The sequence below is a fragment of the Leiobunum rupestre genome, chromosome 2 (genome assembly GCF_980474605.1).
Source record: "Leiobunum rupestre chromosome 2, qqLeiRupe1.1.hap1, whole genome shotgun sequence".
NCBI classification, from domain to species: domain Eukaryota; kingdom Metazoa; phylum Arthropoda; class Arachnida; order Opiliones; family Sclerosomatidae; genus Leiobunum; species Leiobunum rupestre.
The window spans coordinates 81,031,271-81,054,626 of record NC_143385.1 but is presented as its reverse complement, the minus strand read 5'-3'; the positions used below and the strand labels follow the sequence as shown (position 1 = coordinate 81,054,626).

At 37.5% G+C, this 23,356-nt stretch overlaps 1 protein-coding gene and 2 non-coding genes across 3 annotated transcripts; all 3 read left to right on the top strand.

The window, feature by feature from the left end:
- Nucleotides 1-2,746: 2,746 nt before the first annotated feature.
- On the top strand, nucleotides 2,747-2,828 carry TRNAL-UAG (transfer RNA leucine (anticodon UAG)). The gene has a single exon. It is a non-coding gene; the product is annotated as a tRNA-Leu (tRNA).
- A 268-nt stretch (nucleotides 2,829-3,096) lies between these two features.
- TRNAL-UAG (transfer RNA leucine (anticodon UAG)) lies at nucleotides 3,097-3,178 on the top strand. The gene has a single exon. It is a non-coding gene; the product is annotated as a tRNA-Leu (tRNA).
- A 15,982-nt stretch (nucleotides 3,179-19,160) lies between these two features.
- On the top strand, nucleotides 19,161-20,498 carry LOC149959466 (histone-lysine N-methyltransferase SMYD3-like). Its single transcript, XM_090167368.1, has one exon. It carries the CDS (start codon nucleotides 19,161-19,163, stop codon nucleotides 20,496-20,498), a length of 1,338 nt encoding a protein of 445 aa, XP_090023494.1.
- The last annotated feature ends 2,858 nt before the right edge of the window (nucleotides 20,499-23,356 follow it).

Here is a 23,356-nt window from a genome sequence, read left to right as displayed (position 1 = left end):
TACAATTCGTGATTACGCAATATTTTACGGGAAAGCCGCCGCTTCCGAACGTCGGCACACCAGGACGCTCTTGGCTTGTCAGTTGGAAGAGTTGTCACGTCGTTTATCAATGCAAGACCCGGTTTGTGGCGAATTCGTCAAAGTTCAAAATTTGATCAAGGAACATGACCACTATCTATTGCGGGGCGCTGTAATTCGCTCCATTACCGAGTGGAGTGATTTGGGGGAGCAACCTTCGGGCTATTTCTTGAGTCTCGAAAAACATCGGCAAACCCGGCGGTCAATTAAAAACTTGACTTTAGCAGACGGCTCATCAATTCACGATGGCGCTTCCGTTCGTCAGGAAATATTTTCTTATTATGAACACATGTATCGCGCGTCATTCTTTTACCGAAAGACGGCGACTTAACGTTATTGTCTAATTGGCGTCCCATCACGTTGCTCAACGTCGACCGTAAAGTTATTGGTAAAGTCTTGGCTACTCGCATGGCATTGGTGGCGCCTACAGTCATTTCGCCCTGCCAAACTGGAGCTATTCGTGGCCGTGATGTCGCGGGCGCAACACGATACCTTGGCGACGTTGCCTCGTATCTGGCACTCCACAGACAGCCGGGTCTTTTCTTGAAAATGGACTTACGGAAAGCGTACGATTTCGTGAACTGGTCATTTCTATTCCGGGTACTGCAAGCTTTCGGGTTCGGTCCCCATTTTCTCCGATGGATTCAACTACTCCTGGTGGGTGGTCGTACACCGATCAAGGTCAATGGTTTTTTGACGAACTTTTTTCGTTATCGCAGTCTTCGAGTATCCCGCATCTGCGTATTTGCAACAGCGACTCCCCGGTACTCTTTCAACATGTAGACGACAACACTTTGTCTTTAGCGGCTGAAACTTCGGTACGCGTCGTGGTATCGATTTATCATGACTACGGCAGCGCTTCTGGGGCGGTTATAAATCTGGACAAAAGTAGCGGGCAATGGCTCGGTTCTTGGACAAACCGACCAGACAAACGGATTGAAGGAATTCTGGTATCCAAGGAGCCATTAAAGGTCTTAGGGGTAGTACTTCGAACCACGCTCTCTCTATTTTACGTATTATGGCTGTATTGCGCGCGTGGAAACGGCGCCCGCTATCACTCTTCGGGAAAATAATAATAATCAATTGTATGGCCACTTCCAAGCTTTGGCACCCCACTCGTGTATTGCCTTTGTCGAATAAACTTGCTGCCCAAATAAAAGCTGCTTTTCTGAACTTTATTTGTGGTTCTGGCTATCACGCTCTCGCTTATTCAACGCTGATCAGACCAAAGGTAGTCGGCGGTTTTGGCTTAGTGGACGTCGTCCAGAAACTACACTTTATGCGCATCCAAGAGTGCCAAACACTCATCCTGCGTGAGTTACCCGTTCATGACGAATCCATACACAACAACTTACAGTTGGAATACGGCAGTGGGTTGACAAGACAAGAAGAAACTTTCCGTCCGTTATTTAATCGGGCTCTGCTTGGGCGTATGCCGCCTCGCTACGTCGAACTCCTCACAAGTTGGCACTCGCATCTTACGACTATAGGCTCTACCGTGATGCCTCGGTCAGATCCACTTTCCGAACCACTGTTTCTGAATCCTCGAATTTCTTTACCACAGCGCTATCACAAAAAATCCCGTATTATGGCTCAGGCTGGCTTCAAAACACTGCCCGACATCCATTACGAAGTCATCCCCGGTTTTATACGACCTCATGCCTTGATTGAACAGTGCCTGATCGAACTCCCTTATAGTGATTTACCTATCGATCGACTTCTCGAATTGCACACCTTGATCCGGTCTGCACTGCCAGCTGACTGGGCTGTTCTCTTTCATGTTTCAGCGCCTCCGGTGCTCTCGTCGTCGGATCGGTCAATTCCTTACCTCGAAATCCGCCGTAACGCTAGTGAAATTTTAAATACGCCGCAAGTTTAAAATCTATTGCCTTCGATCGTTTTGCGGGGACATTCCCTGAATCTTCCGGCGAAGAACGCTGGCGGTCTTTCTTTGGGGGTCCCCTCCCTCGAGTGAAGTTTAAAACTTTGGCCAACACTACCCTTGGAGCCACTTTATCCTCTACCAATTTCAAAATTATTCATCAAGCTCTCGCAGTGAAGAGTCGACTTTTCAAAGCTGCTCTTGTGACAACGGATCGTTGTCCATTATGTGACAATGCCCCCGAAACGGTTGCACATTTGTTCCTGTCTTGCTCGGTAACGCGACACACCTGGCACCAAGTATTCACAATGTTGTCAATCTATTTGCAACAACCAGGCTTTCAATTCGGTAGCGAACATTTCGAACTTATTATTTATCACCGCGTTGATCGGAAATTGGGACAGTATAACGACTTTTGGCATTGCCTTTTTCTATTAATTAATTAGTATATGACGAATATGTTTAGTTTCAGGCACCAGTCTCTTAGGGGGCGCGGGTTCGAATCCCGCCGCTGTCATTATTCAAATTTGTAGAAGGTATGTTTTTAGAGGCGTGGGAAAACAATTTCACAGCATTTAGACAATATTTTGGGAAATTTAAAACCAAATGAAGTCAGTGTGGCCGAGTGGTCTAAGGCGCTGGTTTTAGGCACCAGTCTCTTCGGGGGCGCGGGTTCGAATCCCGCCGCTATCATTATTCAATTTTGTAGAAGGTATGTTTTAAAGGGGTGGAAAATTTGTTTTACAGCATTTAGACGATATTTTTTTAAATTTGAAACAAAAAGAAGGCAGTGTGGCCGAGTGGTCTAAAGCACTGGTTTTAGGCACCAGTCTCTTACGGGGCGCGGGTTCAAATCCCGCCGCTGTCATTATTCAAATTTGTAGAAGGTATGTTTTAAAGGGGTGGAAAATTTGTTTTACAGCATTTAGACGATATTTTTTTAAATTTGAAACAAAAAGAAGGCAGTGTGGCCGAGTGGTCTAGGGGGTTGGTTTAAGGCACCAGTCTCTTAGGGGGCGCGGGTTTGAATCCCACCGCTGTCATTATTCAATTTGGTAGAAGGTATGTATGAAAGGCGTTGGAAATTGGTTTTACAGCATTTAGACGATATTTTGGGATATGTAAACCGAATTGAAGGCAATGTGGCCGAGTGGTCTAAGGCGCTGGTTTTAGGCACCAGTATCTTCGGGGACGCGGGTTCGAATCCCGCCGCTGTCATTATTCAATTTGGAGAAGGTATGTTTTTAGAGGCTTGGGAAAACCATTTCACAGCATTAAGACGATATTTTGGGAAATATAAACCAAAAAGAAGACAGGGTGGCCGAGTGGTCTAAGGCGCTGGTTTTAGGCACCAGTATCTTCGGGGACGCGGGTTTAAATCCCGCCGCTGTCACTATTCAATTTTGTACAAGGTATGTTTTAAAGGCGTGGGAAATTTGTTTTATAGCATTTAGACGATATTTTGGGAAATTTAACCCAAAACCAAGGCAGTGTGGCCGAGTGGTCTAAGGCTATGGTTTTATGCACCATTCTCGTCGGGGACACGGCTTCGAATATCGCCGCTGTCATTTTTCAATTTATTGAGATTAAAATTTTTCTTAAACTTTTTAAGGCAAAAAAGGACATCTAATTTTAAAATTAAAAATAAGAGAGGAACAAGATATATAAAATAATCAATCAAAGCACCTAAAAAAACAATAACACCAAATAAGGGACCATGCTGAAAACCAAAAAGAATATGTGTCTTAGAGGGACTAGGTATAAACCTTCCACACCCAGAATACCGAAAGATAAAAATAACTCCCCTACCAAATTTTAAAAAGGAGGAGTAGCTATATTTCTAGCACTTAAAATAAACCAAAAGTCTACGTGAATGAAGACGTTCATAAACTATATTAATTAATCTTAACAAACCAGAAGATGTAAGACCATGCGAAATCATTATAATAACCCCCCCCCCCGTTATTACGAAAAAACACTCAAACTAAAAACTCCTCCCATAAATATTATTATATGGCCCACAGAAGAATATGCTACAAGAGACTCTAAATCCCCTTGTGAAAGACAAATTAAATTAGCTAAAACACCACCCAACACAGAAAAACTCACAAGTATATCTAACCAACCTTCAAGAACACCCACAAAAAAGGTTAGAATCGAATAATACCATAACCCCCTAACTTTAATATAACACCAGCTAACACTATAGATGCAAAAACAGGAGCTTCTACATGAGCCTTTGGTAATCATAAATGAACTATGTTAGCGGGTAATTTAACCAAAAAAAACAACGGAAAAAGAACTTAATCAAAATTACAATTAATATAGTACAAATAACTATAACCCAAACTCTTTACCTTCAAGCTAATCAAGAAAACTCCAACTAACAAAGGTAAAGAACCTCGATGGTTACTCCAAATACTTTAAACGCTTTGACAAAATTGATAGCAATATCTGTTACCGTTGCAATTATTTTATCAGCATCCAGCCCAAAGTCGCTGTGAATATCGGCTAAAATCTCACGAATTCTTTCGTAGCTATGAATTCCTCTAAACCGTTTACACGCTAGAGCAGCTGACCTTCGGTCGTATGTATTTGTATCTACCCAATGAGCAGTTAACCCAAAAAAAACTACGTTTGGGTGACGACCAAATGTCCGCAGTGGTACAAACGTACTTCACGTTACTGAATATGCTTACCAACTTTTCGCATTCCACTTTGAATTTTTGGTCCATTTGTCTACCAAGTGATCGACGACTAATAACATTTGAAAAACCTAAGTTTTCAAACATTTGTTTGAAAAACGGATCTTCTACTATGCGCAATGGTACCATCGCGTGTATTACGAAATTTAGAACATTAGAGTCGAATTCGTCTTGGGAGAAAACTTTGGATCGTTTTTATAGGTAAATCTTTACGATTTAGATGCGATGTACTTGCACGTAAGCGCTGCCGTTGTTTTGATAAATGGAGGACGAACTCGTTAAACGACTTGTCGCCATGTTAACGTTTAACATGGGATTGAAATTCGACGATGATGTGACCTGTCCTTTTATAGATATTCCTTTGGTTGGCCAAGAATGCATTTGGCAACTACGGTGTTCGGGCTATTAGCGTCATACTTAAAAAATTTGAAATATTAACCATCAATTATTGTCAATGCCGAGATACTCGAAAAACACTCCAGATGCCATGAGGGCTTAGTTGTTGATGATGTCAGAAGCAATAATTCAATCTACACGACAGCCAGTCTACCAATCGCGATAAACAAATTTTATCGCCTGTTAGCAAAAACGTTTCTAAATTTATTTATTTTTCGTTTAAAAAGATGATAGATTTCTTATCACCAGTTGAAAAAAAGCAATGTAAGAAAAGTATTTTATAGCTTGTGGATTGGGAAATAAAATAAATTAGATATTATTTCCCGTAGGTAAATGGGTAAAACGTTATTTACTGTTAACGTTCGTTGCATGTTGTGGTTCTTCAAAGCTTTATATGCTTTTAAAATGATAATTGGAGCCTTTTGAAGATTTCAGCTGACCAAAACGTTGGAGGGGGCAATAACATTAGTTGCCCCTTCCAGCAAAATTCTAGGGAAGGTCATTCCCCCTCCCCCTCGGCTGGTTCATACGCCCCTAACCCTCAATCGAGCCATTTTTTCTCTAATTAACCTCATTACTTAAAAAAAACTTCTAAGAGTATGTAAAATCTTCCTTGATAAAAATCATGTTTAAAACAGTTTGTTTAGAACGTTTTAAACGTATAATGTTTTGTTTAAAAGATTGGTTTAATACACTTGTTTCAAACCGAAACATTTAGTTTAAAACTTGCCAACTCTGGTAATAACTACATCAATTCGCGGCTAAAGGATAACCTTTACGATAGTGAGTGACCGGTTTTCCAAACTATAGTTAAATCAATAGCGTATGAACCTGATTATGAAAATTGTAATTCATAATATTAACACGTACTTTGAGCCAAATACAAGGTTAAAACTAGTTGTTAACATGGGCAATTTTAACTTGAACCAGCTTAATCTCAGATTTCCAAACGCTCGTAATGTTTTAGGATTTCATCGGATTTCGACGCCAATTGTTTAATGAAACGAGCGTTTGAAAATTTGGGAGCTAATTTTCTCAAATATAGGAGTATATAAAGCTATTAGGACTCAAATATACAATATTATAGAATAAAAATATACAAAGAAACTTCAAAACAAATAATTTAAGGTATGTTTAAGTTAATATTTTACTTAGCATTAACATAATTCTCACTAGAATACTAGAAAAGATAATTTTAAAGTTAAGCTGAATATTAATACGACGATTACTTTCAACGTAAACCACCAGCGGGAGTAACTATACCAGGTTTCGGGGACAAATTATTCTGCTTCGTTAAAAAGTATTTATTTATTTTATGCTGAAATATATAGGGCTTTAAAGAACCTTTTCAGAAATTATAGAAGAATTTAGGGTCAGTTACAGCATGGATTGACTATCAAAGGATGTTTCATTCAGAAAAAATAAAATTACCACCCCTCCGGTCACCTACTGCCATCAGGTCACAATCTGGAAACGCTATTTCTATTCGGGGAAATATGAAAGATAACTTTAGGAACTAAAAATAATTACACGGGATTAACAAGTGCTTTGCCCTAAGTAATTAAACCCTAGTTATAGCATGGGCCAAATAATGATAAATCCAGGACATGACTCTATGCGAAAACCCCTCCAATGCGCTAACACCCGACCACTATTTCCCCCTATTGGGGAAAATGCGCGATCGCGGACCTACGTCATTTTGGGGGCAAATTTTTTAGGGGCAGTTTTCAAAAATAATACACGTGGTCGTCGTAGTAAATATCCTGGAATATTTATTCACGGTTATCATATCTAGTGTGGTTATAATGTAAGTACTTTTTTCTTACGTACTAGGTTCATAATTAGTATAATATATATAATTATATAATATTAAACATATACTTTCCTAGACTCGTTAACATTAATCTAAAAATAAGGGCCCAATATGGCAGGATTTTCGAATTACAACCGCCACTTATTTCCGAATTTCGACTTAGTCAACACAAGATGGCGTTCGGGAAACCGGAAATTTCTGCTTGATTTTGCTCCCAATTTTTTTTATTTGCACCTTTTCCCCGCCTACTAAAATGGCCGCCCGTTACTTTTGGTGGACGACCGATTAAGCACGTATGAAGGTACAAGAGGCATGTCCTGGATTTATCATTATTTGGCCCATGGTTATAGGAAACGCCTTGCCATCTATATGTGATTGGAGGTGGGAACACTCAAATTTGACCAACGAAAGAAACCGTTCAAACGAATCTATATTCTTCCAAATCGCTCCAAATGTTCCTTATTTAAACATGTTTAAAAAATAATAATACACTTGATATATTTACCGGTATAATTACGTTATTTTTCCAGCATAATCCTATGGAAATTCCCCGAGCTTGTCTATCGAAAGCGTCGTCTGCCGCTTTCATATTTATCCGCCGAGAGATGACGCTTCGGGCAACAAAAAGCCTTAGCCCCTGCTGCCGTCGGAAGGGGAAAATTCGGAAATTGTCTTACCCCCGCCCGTAAAACGTTCAGCGTGAAGGCTCGTGACGCTCGTCCAATGAAATTCATATACAACCCTTCGTTAGCGTGTTTAAAGGCTAGCTGCGTTCTCCTTGTGTTTGTTGCTCCTAGCTGAAACCACGGCCAGCTTTGACACTCGCGCCATACCGGCCCGCCCATTCGCCGAAATTTCACGAACAAGGACTTTCCCGCTTTAAACCATGCTATAAACTCTTGGCCGGCAGCGCCACGCTCGTTTTTATATTGCCTTCAATGCAAAAACTAATCTAAAAATAATTTTCCGATATATATTTTTAATCGTAGGTTAACATACAAACTTCAAAGAATGAGCTGGCCGCTATGGCGCCCGTGTAAAAACACCTCTAATTGGCAGTGTTGCCAGATTGTGAAAATTTTTCCATATTGTGGGAATTTTTGGGGTTTATTTTGGCTCGGTGGGAAAATGGTATTTTTTGTTCCAAAACGTTGATTTTATGGGAATTTTCATATCTGCGGGTATTTATCCGTTGATTTTTTAATTTGATTATAAATTGAAAGCCCAAAATTAGGCCGGAAGTAGTGGCGTACTCCTGTAATCCCAAGCGTCTGGGAGGCAGAGTTTGTGGATGGCCGTTTGAGGAAGACCGCCAATCCCCCAACGGGTGGTTGGAATTCTTCCGCCACGGGTGTCCTCACCCCTGTCCCCACGTATCCCCCCGTTGGCGTGGCCTTTACACATATCTCGCCCTGATTACTCAAATGGACGAGAGGACTGAATTGTCCCACACGTCACAATCGACTAAAAAAAAAAGCCCAAAATTATCTAGAGCAGTGAATTATCGTGATTCTTGGGATTTTATAAAAAAAAAAATAAAGGAGGCGCCTCCTAATACGAAATGTTAAGTTAAAAGGAACCACCAATGGTTTGTAATGCAAAGGATGATAAAATTAGCGAATAAGTAGATTAGTCCATTAAGAGAAGGGATCAAAAAGTTAAACCCGGAACAAATTTGAAGAAATTTAAATACTTACAAATAGCTAGGCAAATCAGATAGGCTCGTACCGATAGGTCTTCGAGTAAACAAAAATACGCGAAACTCGGACCAAATAGATTTTCGAGTAATAAACTAAATTAAATTAAATAAAATAGCAAGAAATTCCAACGGTAGACCAGTTTCGTCCTATTTAGGACTCGTCAGTACCGTGCGGGAAATCTGGCTTGCGACTATTACACCGAAAAAAGAAACTAAGCCTAAACATTAAAAATTTAAAAACGAGTGCCGTAGCACTGCCTTCTATAATACTAGGCCTAGAAATGGTAGCTACGTCGATTTTTTAAGTGACATTTTTTTTTTTTCAAAAATAAGAAAGACTTTATTGGTGTATATGGCAGCGGAGGCCTTCACACCATGTGCATCATACAGAATTAGACTACAAATTTAAAGTATATACAAACAGCGATAAGAAGATAAATACACAAACCAAAAACAAAACTATTGTACCCGGCAAAGTTAACGAATGCCAACGGCGCGGAGCCGAGTACACACGTCCGAAATAATCTGTAATACACCTCGAGAAAAGGCCATACGGAGACCCGACACAGAGTGGAGAAAGTCACCCGCAGTAAGCGACGCCAAAAACGAATGGCGGGGACCTCTAGCGGCCCGACATTCAAAAAGAATGTGGTGAAGCGTCTCTATCGCCGCGCACTGACCGGAGCGACACACCCAAGACGTTCTTAAGCGAAAACGGAAAAGCACCGCAGCAGTTGGAAGCCGGTCACAGTTAACACGTGCTACTAACGAGTCTTGCCAACGTGGCAACCGAAGACCCGCAATACAGTCCCGTGACGGATCAGTCTTGTACCACCCGACGCCCCGAGCCGAAACAAAGTGGTTCCATGAAACCTGCCAAGAGTCCGTAACCAGAACCGAAACCCGTGTTTTAAGGTAGCTTTTGGTGCGAGGCAAAAAAAAACCATCGGCCGCGCAGGATGGTCGATGCTAGATGTCGCTCTTTTGGGTTTTTTGGTTGGGGTAAAAAAGGTTAAACGGCTGCGGCCAATCAGCAGTCTCCTCCCACTGGTGGCTTCAAAACATTAAATGCCTAAAAAAGTCAGGTATTTATCCTTTTATTATTTTAAACTTAATACATATGATTTTGGTTAGTGATATATTGAAACCCATTTCAAGCTTACGATACATAAATATAATATTCTCCGATTCAATAATTACCAATAATCATTTAAAGAAAGTTTTATACATAAGCCTTGGTCATAACAATCGTTTTTTTCCCCCAAAGGATTTTCTAGTCATAAAGAAATTAAAGATTAATAATGGTGAATTCCTGCGTAATAAAAGATGGTTCAACTAACAAATCCAAATTAAATGATGAAAGTTCAAATAGATGCCCAACAGCAAGTCTTCATTCTATTCCCAAGAATAAGTCACTGCGGGAAAAATGGCAACAAGCATGAAAAGCCAGCAGTTCATTAATGGAAATATATCAAGAAAGAGACTATTTCTTGAAAATTTAATTGAGACCGCTGAACTAAATATCAGTCCGACTTCAACAAAAAATCAAAAGTCATGGTAGACTTTTTATCTCCAAAAAATCACAAAAGGAAAGCTGCAAATGTGATGAAAGATATTCGTGATACTCATACAACCACTAATTTTGATAAAGAACATTTTAATGAATTGCTCACCCGTGATCTCAACCATTGCCTCGTCTTTCCCAATGAAACATACCAAAGAAATGAAACACATGATGTAGGTATACAAACATGGATCATTAAAGATCTTCTTATACATAATTCAGCCTTATTTTACAAAATCCTTAAAGTGCAACTGTGATAATTACATAAAATTATCTGAAATCCTTCTAACTAAATTTGTTAGACCTTTATTAGATAACTATGCCAAAGATCTAACTGATTTAAAACAACGGGTAAAGAAATTGAACACTAAACCAATTTCACGCAAACATATCAAAATGTGATATTACATTGTATTTTTTTTAATGGATTAAAAAACGTGTAGAAGATCCAAGCTTATTTTTAAATAGTTTTTTTTACTAAATCTATTTCATTATTTGTTAAGAGAAATTAAAGTCCTATAAATTGAATGTTGACATTATAGTGTATTTTCTCTATTAATATTTAAATTTTTCGCGTAAGTTTGAATTTCCCGCACTTTCCCTACCCAAAAAAGCGACCTCTATCGGATATTTCAAAATCGTTACCGCCACCCCCTTTTTTTTCTTACTTCTAGGCCTAGTATTATAGAAGGCAGTGGCCGTAGCAACGGAAAGCCGAATAGAGTACGAGCAGAGAGTGTAAAGATTATGAGAGGCGTCTCTCTTTCAAAAAAGCGTACTAACTTTTTTTTTCCCAAAAATGTCCACTACTACCGTAAGAGCGATGGCGCCACCAGTGGCGCCGTTCTCACAGCGCGTGCGTTTCGATGTTAGGTTTAAAAGAGACGCAAAAACTTTCCAGATTTTTAATGCTAGTTTTACAAGGTTTTTAAATAATTTAGTGTGTCTGGGGTATATTGTTCCGTTTTAAATTGTGAAATATCGAAAACAAGAAATCCTTGTTTATCTTTTTAGAAGTTTCCATAGGAAAAAGACTGGTAAATTCGCATTTTCATTAGATAGGCTTATTGGCATATTAACTTAATATAAATTTTAGTTCTATTTTGTGACTGAAAAATGTAAATAATGATGGGCTTACAAATAAAACTACGGAATATTTACACGTTAACCATAGAATTTGCGCGAATCATTTCATTGATGCCAGTTTCATGAATATTAGAACTAAAAATAGGCTCACACCATCCGCTGTGCCAACAATTTTCAGTCTTAATGACTCTACACCATTGGAAATTTCAGAAAATGGTAATTTCAATTCAAGCCTTGCTACTCCTCTGGGAAGATCTAAAGTATAATTTTGGTTTAAGTTTTTATTAACGGACATGATTAGCCAAGATTTTGTAGATAATTTTCTTGGATCTATAAGACAGAAAGGAGGCAACCGTGATCATCCCAATCCACAACAATTTCGAGCTGCATACAGGGCTGCCTCTGTGAATAATCTCTTGAAACCACCGGATTCTAATTTTGAAAATCTTGTAGTCTCGCAAAGCCAGAGGCAATGTTCCGATGAAGACTTAGAATTTTGTAATTCTATTGGAAGTCCAAACCTGCTAAAACAAAATGTTCTTAGTTACATTTCAGGATATCTAATTCAACCTTCAATGCTCTTCTTGCATAAGTCAACTCAAAAATGACAATCCAATTGTTGACCCAACAAATCTGCTCTTTTACTTTAAAGCTTTCAAAACAGCAAAGAATTCTTCTATCAGCTGCTCAGCAGCCTCATCGTACCAACTGGTAGTTTCTTCAAATTTGTAACGGAGACAAATGAAGTATTTGACACCAGTTTTAAGCTTTTATCGCACATGACAAATATTAAAGGACGTTTGGAGAGATTCATCATTCAAAGAATTGACAATAAATATTTTAAAGCTTATGAAGATTCTCCATGTGCAACTGCATACCAAAACATGATATCTTTTTTCATAGAATTCTGCATACATAGTTCCCTTAAAAAACAAGATCTCAACCATGAATACATGAAAACCCAGAAAAGATTAGATAGGAAACTGTTATAAATACAACATTAATCTCATTTTACCAACTTCAATGTTTCCTCGTATTTTTTTTTATACCACTCTGTTCTCGTTAAGCCTCGGCCATTTCATAAAATTTCCAATGAATTTCCTTGGTTAATCAAACAAATAATTCTTTTAGTATCAAAATATTATAATTAGTACGCTTTCTTGTACTTACGTTTCTTTATTTTTCATGGAATTGAATTTTATTAATTTTAAATTAGCATAATTCAACTATGTTTAACAGCCATGACTGATGAAAAACTTTCCGGATGTTTACAAAATTTAAAAATTTTCCAGTAGCGACATCGTGTGTCGGATAGTAACGTAACCTCTCCTATGGGCGCGCGCTCTCAAAATCTTGTACGAAATTTTAACGTTACGGGAATAGGAAGAGACGCCTCTCATAATCTTTACACTCTCTGGTACGAGCGACTGACGCGCAGCGCCTTTACGGGCGGGCTCGCGCGTAACTTGGTTTAAAGTTTTTACCCGCCCCCATTGAAATTAATGTAAAGTTGGAGATAATTAAACGTTAATTAACCAACCAAATGATATAAGAAATATTCCACTGACAATTTTTCCGGTTTATATGAACTTAAATGTTATATACAATCGTCTTGAAAAATCGTTTATCGCATTATAACATTCAAAATTAATATTTTTCCCCGCTCCATGTAGATAATCGAACATCTGCTGGTCTAGGTAAAGTTGTCAACCCGCGTATTAGAAAGCAAATGAAAGGCAGTGAATCTTGCCCAGTACTAAGCCTTGGTTAAATCTGCCGCGTATTTTCAAACGGAAAAACCTGAACGCTCCTTGTAATAAGAAACAAATATCGAAATATGTTCTAAGTCCATTTAACGCCAAAAATCCCTCGCATTTCGTTATTTGTTTCGTATTACAATTAACGTTCGCCATCATTTAAAGATAGTACTCGGGTTTTTGAGTTTCAAAATACGCGGTAGATTAAACCGAGGCTTAAGGCTGGGCAAGAGTCACCGCCTTCAAATTTTCGTCTACTTTAAAGATACATTGCGAACGAACCAATTTATGAAAAGTTATGAAACTAGCTTTTAAATAAACCTTGAAACTTAGTTCAAGTCATATTTATAATTCACTGATGACAAAATTCGCGAAAAGTATTAATATCGTTCCGAATTACAACGTACTTTCTAAAATCTCATTTGGCTTTCTAATACGCGGGTTGAAAACGCAAACTTTACCTAAACGAGCAGATGTTCGATTATCTAAATGGTGCGTTAAAAATATTATTTTTGAACGCTATAAAGCAATAAAGGATTTTTAAGACGATTTTATATTACGTTTAAGTTCATATAAACGGAAAAAATTGTCAGTGGAATATTTCGTATACCATTTGGTAGGTTAATTAACGTTTAATTATCACCAACTTTACATTAATTTCAATGGGGCGGGTAAAAACTTTTAAACAAGTCACGCGTGATCTCACCACGAGAGGCGCTGCGTGTCATAAATGTAATATAAAATCGTCTTGAAAAATCGTTTATCGCTTTCTAACATTCAAAAATAATATTTTTAACTCGCCATGTAGATAATCGAACAGCCGCTCGTCTAGGTAAAGTTTGCGTTGTGAACCCGCGTATTAGAAAGCAAACTTAGAAACTTAGCCTGAACCTTAAAAATTTCAAAACGCGTTGCGTAGCAACGGAAAGCCGAATAGGGGGAAAGTGGTGGAGAATAGCATATACGAAATGTTAAGTTAGAAGAAACCACCTATCGGTACGAGCTATTTATAAGTATTTAAATTTCTTCAAGTTTGTACAGGGTTTAGCTTTATGATCCCTTTTCTTAATGGACTAATCTACTTATTCGCTAATTTTATCATCCTAATACTACAATCAAACAATGCATAGCCCTAATAACCAAAATTTTTAAAAATTGTAATTTCAATAAAATTTAATTTTTAAAAAGTTAATTTTCCAAAAATTATGGCATGTTTTCCGTTGAGTTTTCGTTGTGGGTGGGGCTAATTAAAGAAGTGTGAATTTGTTATAAATTTACTATCCATCAATGGGAATTTCGTCTTTCAAACATTGGCAACACTGCTCATTGGCAGAACGGCCCCTTTTGAGCAGGCGACAGGCCCAGCCATAGACGACAAGATTCTAGTAGGCAAGATTCTGGGCAACTATCAAATACTTCGGATTTTGAAAACCAACAGTCAAATCAAATTATTAAAATGACCAATTAATTCGACCAAATACCGCGAGGTTTGAAAATTTGAACCAAATATAAATTTTTATCAAATTAATCTACCAAATATAAAATTTTGATGTGATGCAGATTCTATCAGAAAGGAAAACGTGCTAATAAATGTGTGAAAAAATTAGGAATAATTTGTAAAACGTACTTTATCCGAAGAAGAATATCAAAAATGAAGCTTTTTATTATAATTATAATTATTAACATCAAATATATCAGACAATAGATAAAACAAGGCCGAAACTATTTTATATATCAATATAAGTAAAATCATAAGTCGATAAGGTTCCCCTAAGTAAACGTCTAGAACTCTTAGGCATCGAGCACACACGCGTTAAAACTAGCAACTCTTAGTGGCCACGTCCTCCACTACCCTTTTCTGAACAGTATTTCGCGAAATGCATTATGATGCGCATAAAGGTATATTCAAAACTTTCATCAAATTATTTTATCGCTTTCCAATATAATTCATCAGAAAGCAAATATAGTAATTAGAAATAAAAGTTGTGTTTCTAAAGGTATTTATTTTTAAAATTTGAGATCTAGACGTGTTTTGTCACTGTGTACATTTATCAGCCCTAGCGTGGCTGCTCTAACAAGCAAGATAATAATATAATTTTAGATGTAGAAATTTTGAAAACGAAGATGGTGCTTTTGTCCTATCATCTGGCGTCAATTTTCTTCTCACACGGACAATAACGTTAACATGGGGCCCTATGCTAGACCTTATGATAAGCTTATGGTAAATTATCACAGCTCAGTGCTGACTTTTTTGCATGTATCACCATTTTATCACACTTAATTTTAACACTTCAGTTTGACTTATAATAAGAGTTATTCATTATTTACCTCTTACCATGCATATACCACAATAATTTCGGTATTAAGTTAGTTTTTCAATAGATAAAAAATTAACTATGCCAATTTATGGCACAATATAGTTTTAGAGCAATTTCACTCTTCTACCAACAATAAAATCTTCCACAACATGTCATTCCTTATATTTAAAGTTAGCTTGTCCTAAAATTTTGCAAAATAAATTGGTCGAATCAAATAGTGGCAAATACCTAGCACAGCTCTACATATAAGTTATTTATGCGATTTCTATGACCCTTTCCCCTATTACCTCTGGTGTAATTAAAGTTCCCTCGCACCACTTTGTACTAAACCTAGGAGTAAGACTTTAACCATGGACACTGTATCTCTAACCGGACGGGAAAAGCAGCGTAAAAGAGGTACCCCCTCACTGTCCGTTTGCGGCCTACTTCGTATTAGCTGAAATAGTCGGCCGTACTCGATTTGCAGGGCCGTCAAGGTCATTCGAAAGAATGTAAACCTTATTTATTTATCGTTTGAAATGCGCCATCTACTGGGGATTCGCTAGGTATTATGGGTATAAACATTTTCGCGATTTCTGTCTGCTTAGCTAGGACTGTATAAATCGTCTGCTACTTAAGTGATCGGTAAGGCTTAATAAGTTTAGGTGTAAAATACGATTTTCAAACGAGATCGAGAGACAAAACAGGTAATTTATAATAAATAATTTCGCTTATTTTATTGAATGTTCAATTTTTAATGATAGTATATTATTTACAGTTCTTCAGAAACTCCCAAAAGGGGAGGAACAAGAATTACAAGATGTTGTGTTATCGGTTGTGGGAAAAACAGCTACAAGAGTAAAGCTAGCTTTCATTTGTTTCCAAGGGACAAGACTTTGAAAGAGGAATGGATTAGTAGGATTCAATCAGCTCCTCATGATTTCTAAACCACGCACAAGTTCAAAAGCAAATTTTGCAACTGGATTCCTTCAGCAACTAGCAAAATCTGCAGATACCATTTCAACCCAGCTGGAGTCAAACATTACAATGATTTTCTCCCTTGTTACTTTCCTTGGAAATATTTTTAACATATTGTTTTAAAGCCTTTCAAAGGTTGGAAATTAACTTATAATTATTTATTTATAATAAATTATAAAATTTTTACCTTGTTTTTATTCACAGTACGGTTAGGTTATAACTATCTGGTTCTTCCTCCGGATGAAACGTTGTCGCTAAGAGTAGATGTTGTTATTAACAACGAGGAAAGTACGTTACCAGTACCACAAATGAGCATGAAGAATGAGTTTACCATCAGACACTGTGAACATTTGTGTATAATAAAAGACTATTACTCATCAATTATCAATGAAAAGGATGCTCTGATTAACCAGTTGATATTTGAAAATAAGGAGCTTAAAGAGAAGTCTTCAACCCTAGAAAAAAATAACGAAGACACCTTAAATGAATTAACGAATAAATGTAAACAATTAATAAATCTTGAGATGCAATTTAAGGTTTCCAACGCCACTAATAAGTCATTCAGCGTAACCACTAATCTACAAATAAAAACATTGTCATATTAAAAACTACATAGCAATAGCAACGGTAACTATATTTACACCACAGTCTATCCATTATAGACTCTGTTTACACTGTAAATGCAACTTACTTGTTTTGGTTTTCCATGTTTGAAATATGTATAAGAGATTTCTATTCCTCACATTACCACCTTGGCTTAAATTTCAACTTTAACTATAAAAATTTAATATTTTGTATAATTATACGTACGAAAACTATAAAGAATAGTTTAGGAATAAATTGCTTACCTGTTTAAAGTATTCAACTTTTTCATTATCATTAAATAACCCTTTAAATTACGAAGATAATGCAGGAACGATTTAAAAAAAACTATTCCTAAGCAGACGATCTTTCTGAAAAAAATTCAAAGAACTCTTGGGAAAATTCGAATTTATTTCACCAGGTGTCGTATTCAAACGATAAAGAATGTTTTTTCGACCACGTGACGAATTATATGGCCTTGACAGCCCCGAAACTTTAAAAATTCTTGAACCTCCCCCGCTTTACAGAGAGACGGTGGCGGCGGCAGGTGATTTTGTATGGTGGAAGCTACAGCTTTTCCCGTCCGGTTAGAGATACAGTGTCCATGCTTTAACCGCAAACCCGTTGATGATTTTTAAGATAATATGCCAAGGCTACGGTCTTATACACTTTGAAACCCAGTGTAAGTTGGTTTGAATCCCAGTTTCAATAAAACTTGTGATAAATTCAGCGTCAAAACTGTATTTAAAGGGAGTATAATCCATCTTGATTGGTTAGGGTGTATAACCTTTTTTGGAATTTGGGGGTAAAACCTGAACGAACTAACTCCTTCCCGCCCCCCGCTAGGAAGGCTTGTGGAAGCTACTCGGTACAGTCTAAGTGCACCCTACCACACAAGAGGGGTTGTACCCCTTTAAACGATATTGTGTGACCGTGACTTTAGTATCACCATAAATTTGTTAAAGGCCGCCGGAGGCTTTGTAATTTTTTGTGCCAGTAAAAACTCAATTTTTTTCGGTTTACGACAACAGGTTTGGTTCATATTAAATTTATTTAGGTTATTTCCCAATTTTTATAAAAACGAATGCAATTTAAAAGGAACATCGGTTTATTTACGCGGGAGCATCAGATATGTTAAAATGTATATAAAGAAATCGGGCTCTTATTTCTAGCCCTGCATAATTTTTCATTGTGGCTTCTCCCTCACCTGTAATTAGTTTTAGTTCCATTTTCTGTCGATAACTCGTTAGTAGTAATTCCCTTTGGTCTGCGGACTGGACAATTTCGAATATTATTTGTAAGTTGAATTTCGAGTATAATTATTAAGAAAAAACCCTCTTTTGATTATTAATTGTGATTGATTTTAACCTATATAACGATCCTAAAGAGTTTCAATCCCCATATCTTGGCTTACTTTACGTAATAGTGTAATAGCATGATGGAAAGATAATGTCATAAGGAGAGCTGACAGCTAACTCTGTCTTTTATGTAACAAAGGCGGTTTTGGAATTACGATTTTATCGCCACCTGGCCGTCATCCGGTACAATCATTAGCGTTTAGCACAGGAAATTTAAGATGTAATGTTTAATTTTAAATATTTACTGACTTTTGTTGATCTTTAGGGTAGTGGAAAAAATATATCCCTTAATTTAATTTCCCTTGAGCATTACAACAATTTAAAAAGGAACAGCTCGAACCACCGTAGAAACGACGATTTGATTTATTTTGGTCTTCAGCCATGCGTCAGTCATCACGCGGTATAAGCCTCCACGGGGGCCACCATATTTGTTATCTAACGACGGATAGAGGCGCTGCAGTCAGCAGGGCGCCCATGCACTTATCCAAAAAAGCCCGGAGCCGGCTCTCCTTATCTTTCTTCCATGGTAATAGTGGGCAGTGGCTTGGGAGAGTTGAAAATAAGACGTTTGAACACCAAATTATGCAATGTAATTTTTACACATTGATTTTCGTAATCTATTAATTATACATTTTTAGGAGACACGATTTTGTACTTTTTTCAACACGGGGGGGGGGTGGAGAATAATTAAAGTTGTCTAGTTTTCAAATGTCGAATCGTTAAAGACAACTGAAAACACATGTAACTGCTAGTGTACTCCTCCAGCCCACTTGTTAGTTTGAAAGATGGCACTGTAGTCGTTTCGGTGTTTTGAAATTAGCAACATTTTTTAAAAGCTATAACTCTTGGTGGAAATTTTTATTTTGTGCTCGTAAAAAGCTTTCCCAACAAACTCATTAAAGGTGATAAGTGCATAAATACAGACATCTCAACATAAATTACTTTAAAGTTTTTTAGATATAAAGATGGGATTTAGTCGAGGAGACGTTATTTGCAGATCCGAACCACTGGTGTTTGCCGTTATCAAAAGCGAAAAGGGAATATTTTGCGACTATTGTCTAAGAAATAGCAACGAACCCGTGTTCAAAGGAAATGAGTTTTTGCAGCCATTACAAACTAGACCAAAGCCACAACGCTGTAGTCAATGCCAACTGCTTTATTTCTGCGACGTCCATTGCCAAAGAAAGGCCTGGTCAGATTTCCACAAGCTGGAATGCGCCCGTTTGAAGAAGTTTCCGCTGGAAGGCAAAGAACTAGTCATGGCCAGACTCTACACGAAGATAAAGATGGCTGGAAAAAGTGGAAGAAGCTTATTACGAGAAACTGTCAGTTGCTACAGCAGGTCGTGCGATGATTTGATGGGACACCACGAAGAAATCTCCCAAAATTTACTAAAGATGTTGTATTTTGAGATGATGCAGGGAGTAAAGTTGGAGATGTTCTTCCCTGACCTTTATGACCCCAACAGCGAAGCCGACAGGATGCTGCTCTTCGATGTTTTTTGCAAATTGTCCGTTAATGGGAATGAAATCTTTGACGATGGATTTGATAAAGTTGGATGTGGCTTGTATTTGGGTTTCTCAATTTTTGATCACAGTTGCGACCCTGATGCGTACTGGTCCTTCAACGGCAAAACCTTGGTAGTTAAAGCTATCAAAGACATTCCGCATGATGACGTCAGGAGAATAAGCATTTCATACCTGGACATTGCCCTGCCAAAAGCCCAAAGACGAGACATTTTAAGGCGCCAGTTTTACTTCACTTGCCACTGTAACTGTTGTTTGAATGACGAGAAGGAAGCTGCCAGATTCCAAATACTGGACGCCCAGAATGCCACCGACTTAAACGTGGTCGCTCTGTCTGAAGCATTTTACGATCAACGTGTAACAATTTGCAAAAATTCCGAGTCTGACGGTGAGTTAAGAGCGACTCTGAAGGAATGCGTGGCGCTTATCAAAAAGCAAGAGACTGTCTTGGGCGAATACCACATTTGTCGATTCCGCCTTCTTAAAGTAGCTTTTCAGTGCTGTTTTAATCTGAGCCTTGCGGAAGATGGCATTTCTATGGGACTCGAACTTCTGAAAGTCCACACATTTTACTACGGGGAATATCACCATGAACATGGAATTTTGTGGAGTAAAATTTCTCAATTGTACTCTAAAATTGGAAAAGTAAAACACGCATTCGAATCACTGTTGAAATCACATAATATATTTAAAGTGTTATTAGATGAAGACCACCCTGCGGTTCTTCTTGGTAAACGCATTCTATATAATTTAGCTCAGTATCAAATAGCCATTTAAATTTATCTGCTCTGAACCATTACACGATGGATATTTCACTTTTCTTGTAAAAGGACTTGATCATTTAATCATTTTCAAAACCTTCTCTTTGTTTTTAATGTTTTATCACTCAACATAATATTAAACACAAATATATTGCAAAAAAAAAGCAATTTACTGTATGTTACCAATATTCACATAAAAAATTTCATATTTTTAATTATTGACGTTCTTTATCCGTGGCGTTAATATTTTGTGGTACTTAAATTTCGAGTAGCTCCGATTTTAATTCGTGGAAGTGATGATCATTCAAACCATTGGAGCCCGTGACGACTTTTGGTATTGAAGAAAGTGCAAATTTGATGATATAAAAATTTAGTGATGATGTTACTTGTCGATATTAGTGTCGATCAGTTTGGAATATTTAGTAGTGCCGTATTATTTTGTAGGATAAGATATTCATATATTTTGATTTGAATTGACGATTTTATTCGAGATTGAGACTTTTAGTGGCGCGTTTTAAATTATCCAAATGCCACATGCCCTTGGAAATATTTAAGTTTGGGTGCTGTGGCAAAACCACTTGGAGCTAGTAGTCTAGCTGAAATTCGTCAACCAGTTTCCGACTGAATGATTGGTTTGCGTAATTATGCACCATTTCAAATCTGGACGGCTCACCTAGGGGAACACAACGAGGAATAACAACCTTGGGTGAAATTTTGGGAAAATGGATTCCCAAAACCATAATGGAAGAATCTTTGGACAAAAATCTATTTTTCTAGCTAGAGTCCATAATTTAACTAACTAATACCATACAGAAGATATAATATTTCCAAAAAAATGAGGGTATTAAAATACGTTAACGTTGGTTTTAAAGTAATAACTAAGAAATATTTCGTTAAGCTATTAGTTCAATAACTTAAGTCACAATATTGGGCAAACATCGGAAAAATTGCTACCGGGAAAAATTTTTGCATGTACCTTCATTAGGTCATTATCAACTTATCAAGTGTCGAAAATATTCATCATTTGGTTGCGAGCACAATTTTTTATGGCGGAAAAAAGGAGCACAAAACTGTTTTTTTTTGGTAATATCTCCGAATGTATTGTATCTACGGCTATTAACCTAATTACGTCCTTTAGGCCCCGGCTATTTACTACAAAAACGGTTTTATGAAAAATTTCGTTGCGCACTTGCAGTTTGAACGTTGTACCCGAAACGGAGTTTACAATTTGGCGCCTTCCTGGATTAAATATTCGGCCGCCAGTCCCCTTCGAGATCGCCTGAATTTGTTAAATAATTGTTGGTAATTGTTCCATCCAGAGGCCTAGATGGGCGCGCTCTGAGCTCCAAAGAGTGCGAGAGCTAATTTTGAGCGCGAACTGCACCCTCGGGCAAAAAAAGGAGAAATTCGGCTTTTGCCCATCTCTGTCCAGAGGGAGACCCGTTTGCTTTTCTCTGGCCAGTATCTGAAATTTATGGAAACCACTGTGCTGATATTTGGCATCAGTTAAATCCGTTTCAAAGATATGCGGTTTGTAACAGTTTTACCCGTTCGACTCTTCTTTCATGACATTTTCTTTAAAACAATTGTTGAAACACGCCTAATAATTCAACGAAGCTCCTCGCACTTCTTATTATCCATTTCGCCATCCACTTCGTTAAAGCAAAAAGAACAGCACTCTCTAAAATTGAAAGAGGTTTGGTTCGATCGCATTCTTCTTTTTGAAAAACTACATGTTGAACAAATTCATTAAAATGTTCAAGCAAGTGGCGGCTCGGAGTGAAGTAGCTCTTTTTTCAATAGATGTCGCTGGCGTTGAAATCAAAAATTCGTTACTTGCCCCTCGCGTTGATTGGATCGTTTGTTAATTGGTAAATAACATAAATTACAGCAATTATAAACAATATTTTTACCCGGGATAATTCATTTAGGTTAAAAGTCCACTAAATAGAGTATAAGCTGTCTAACTATTATGCTCTACAATCATGGCTCTCTAACGGCGTTATCATTTGGCTATTTTGAATTTTAGCTTCCTTTGCCATTAATAGATGGCACCACGTTCTCCAGTAAAGTCGCGATTTCCCCCCTCGAATTTCTATTTCGAGTTACTAATTAGGTAATTTGTTTTGCTTAAAAAAACGGGTAAGTCCTGTTTATAGAAAACAAATGTTCCAAAAACACTCGCATAGAGTAACAAATTTTGAACAGCAATAACATGCATTTTCCGTTGAATAACCCGCCGAAACCTCTTCAAGTTTGTTTGACGTCGAGACGCGTAACTTTTCATTGTGCATATAGTAGACAATTAGGCTGTGTCCAGCAAACTGTTGGGGATAGAAAACCAAATAGAATGTTTAATTCATAGCGGATTAAAATTGCGACAATATCCTTTGGGATACCGTTATAAACAAGTCGGCCCAGGCCGTAATATTAGTTCCACATCGGCGTATTCGGGTGGGCAAACCCATACATACTTAGTAGACACAGGTAGGTCAACTAATACAAAAGCTGTTGAGGCTATGTGATTTCCTATCGTTTGATATATAAATTGCCATCCTAAGTTAAAGCGTGGATGCCGCCAACCCTCAGGATACGCGGGTGGGCAAAACAATATAGAAGCTGTTGAGGTTATGTGATTACCTATCGTTAGATTTATAAAAAAAAATCCTATTTCTTATCGTTAGATAGACGGAAAGTATCAAAGGTGAAATAGGTAAGCAAAACACGACGAACATAATTCTTTTAAATTATTGAAATTAGTGGAAATATGATTTAAAGAAATTCTTAAACTGGGATTCAAATGTGTTTATTTTAGGAAATTTATATCAAACATTTGGGAAGTTTAGGCACCAAAAGTCATGTAAATTCGAAAAT

Coding starts and splice junctions, on each gene's coding strand:
- LOC149959466 (XM_090167368.1), top strand. CDS start 19,161: ATGGGATTTAGTCGAGGAGACGTTATTTGCAGATCCGAACCACTGGTG.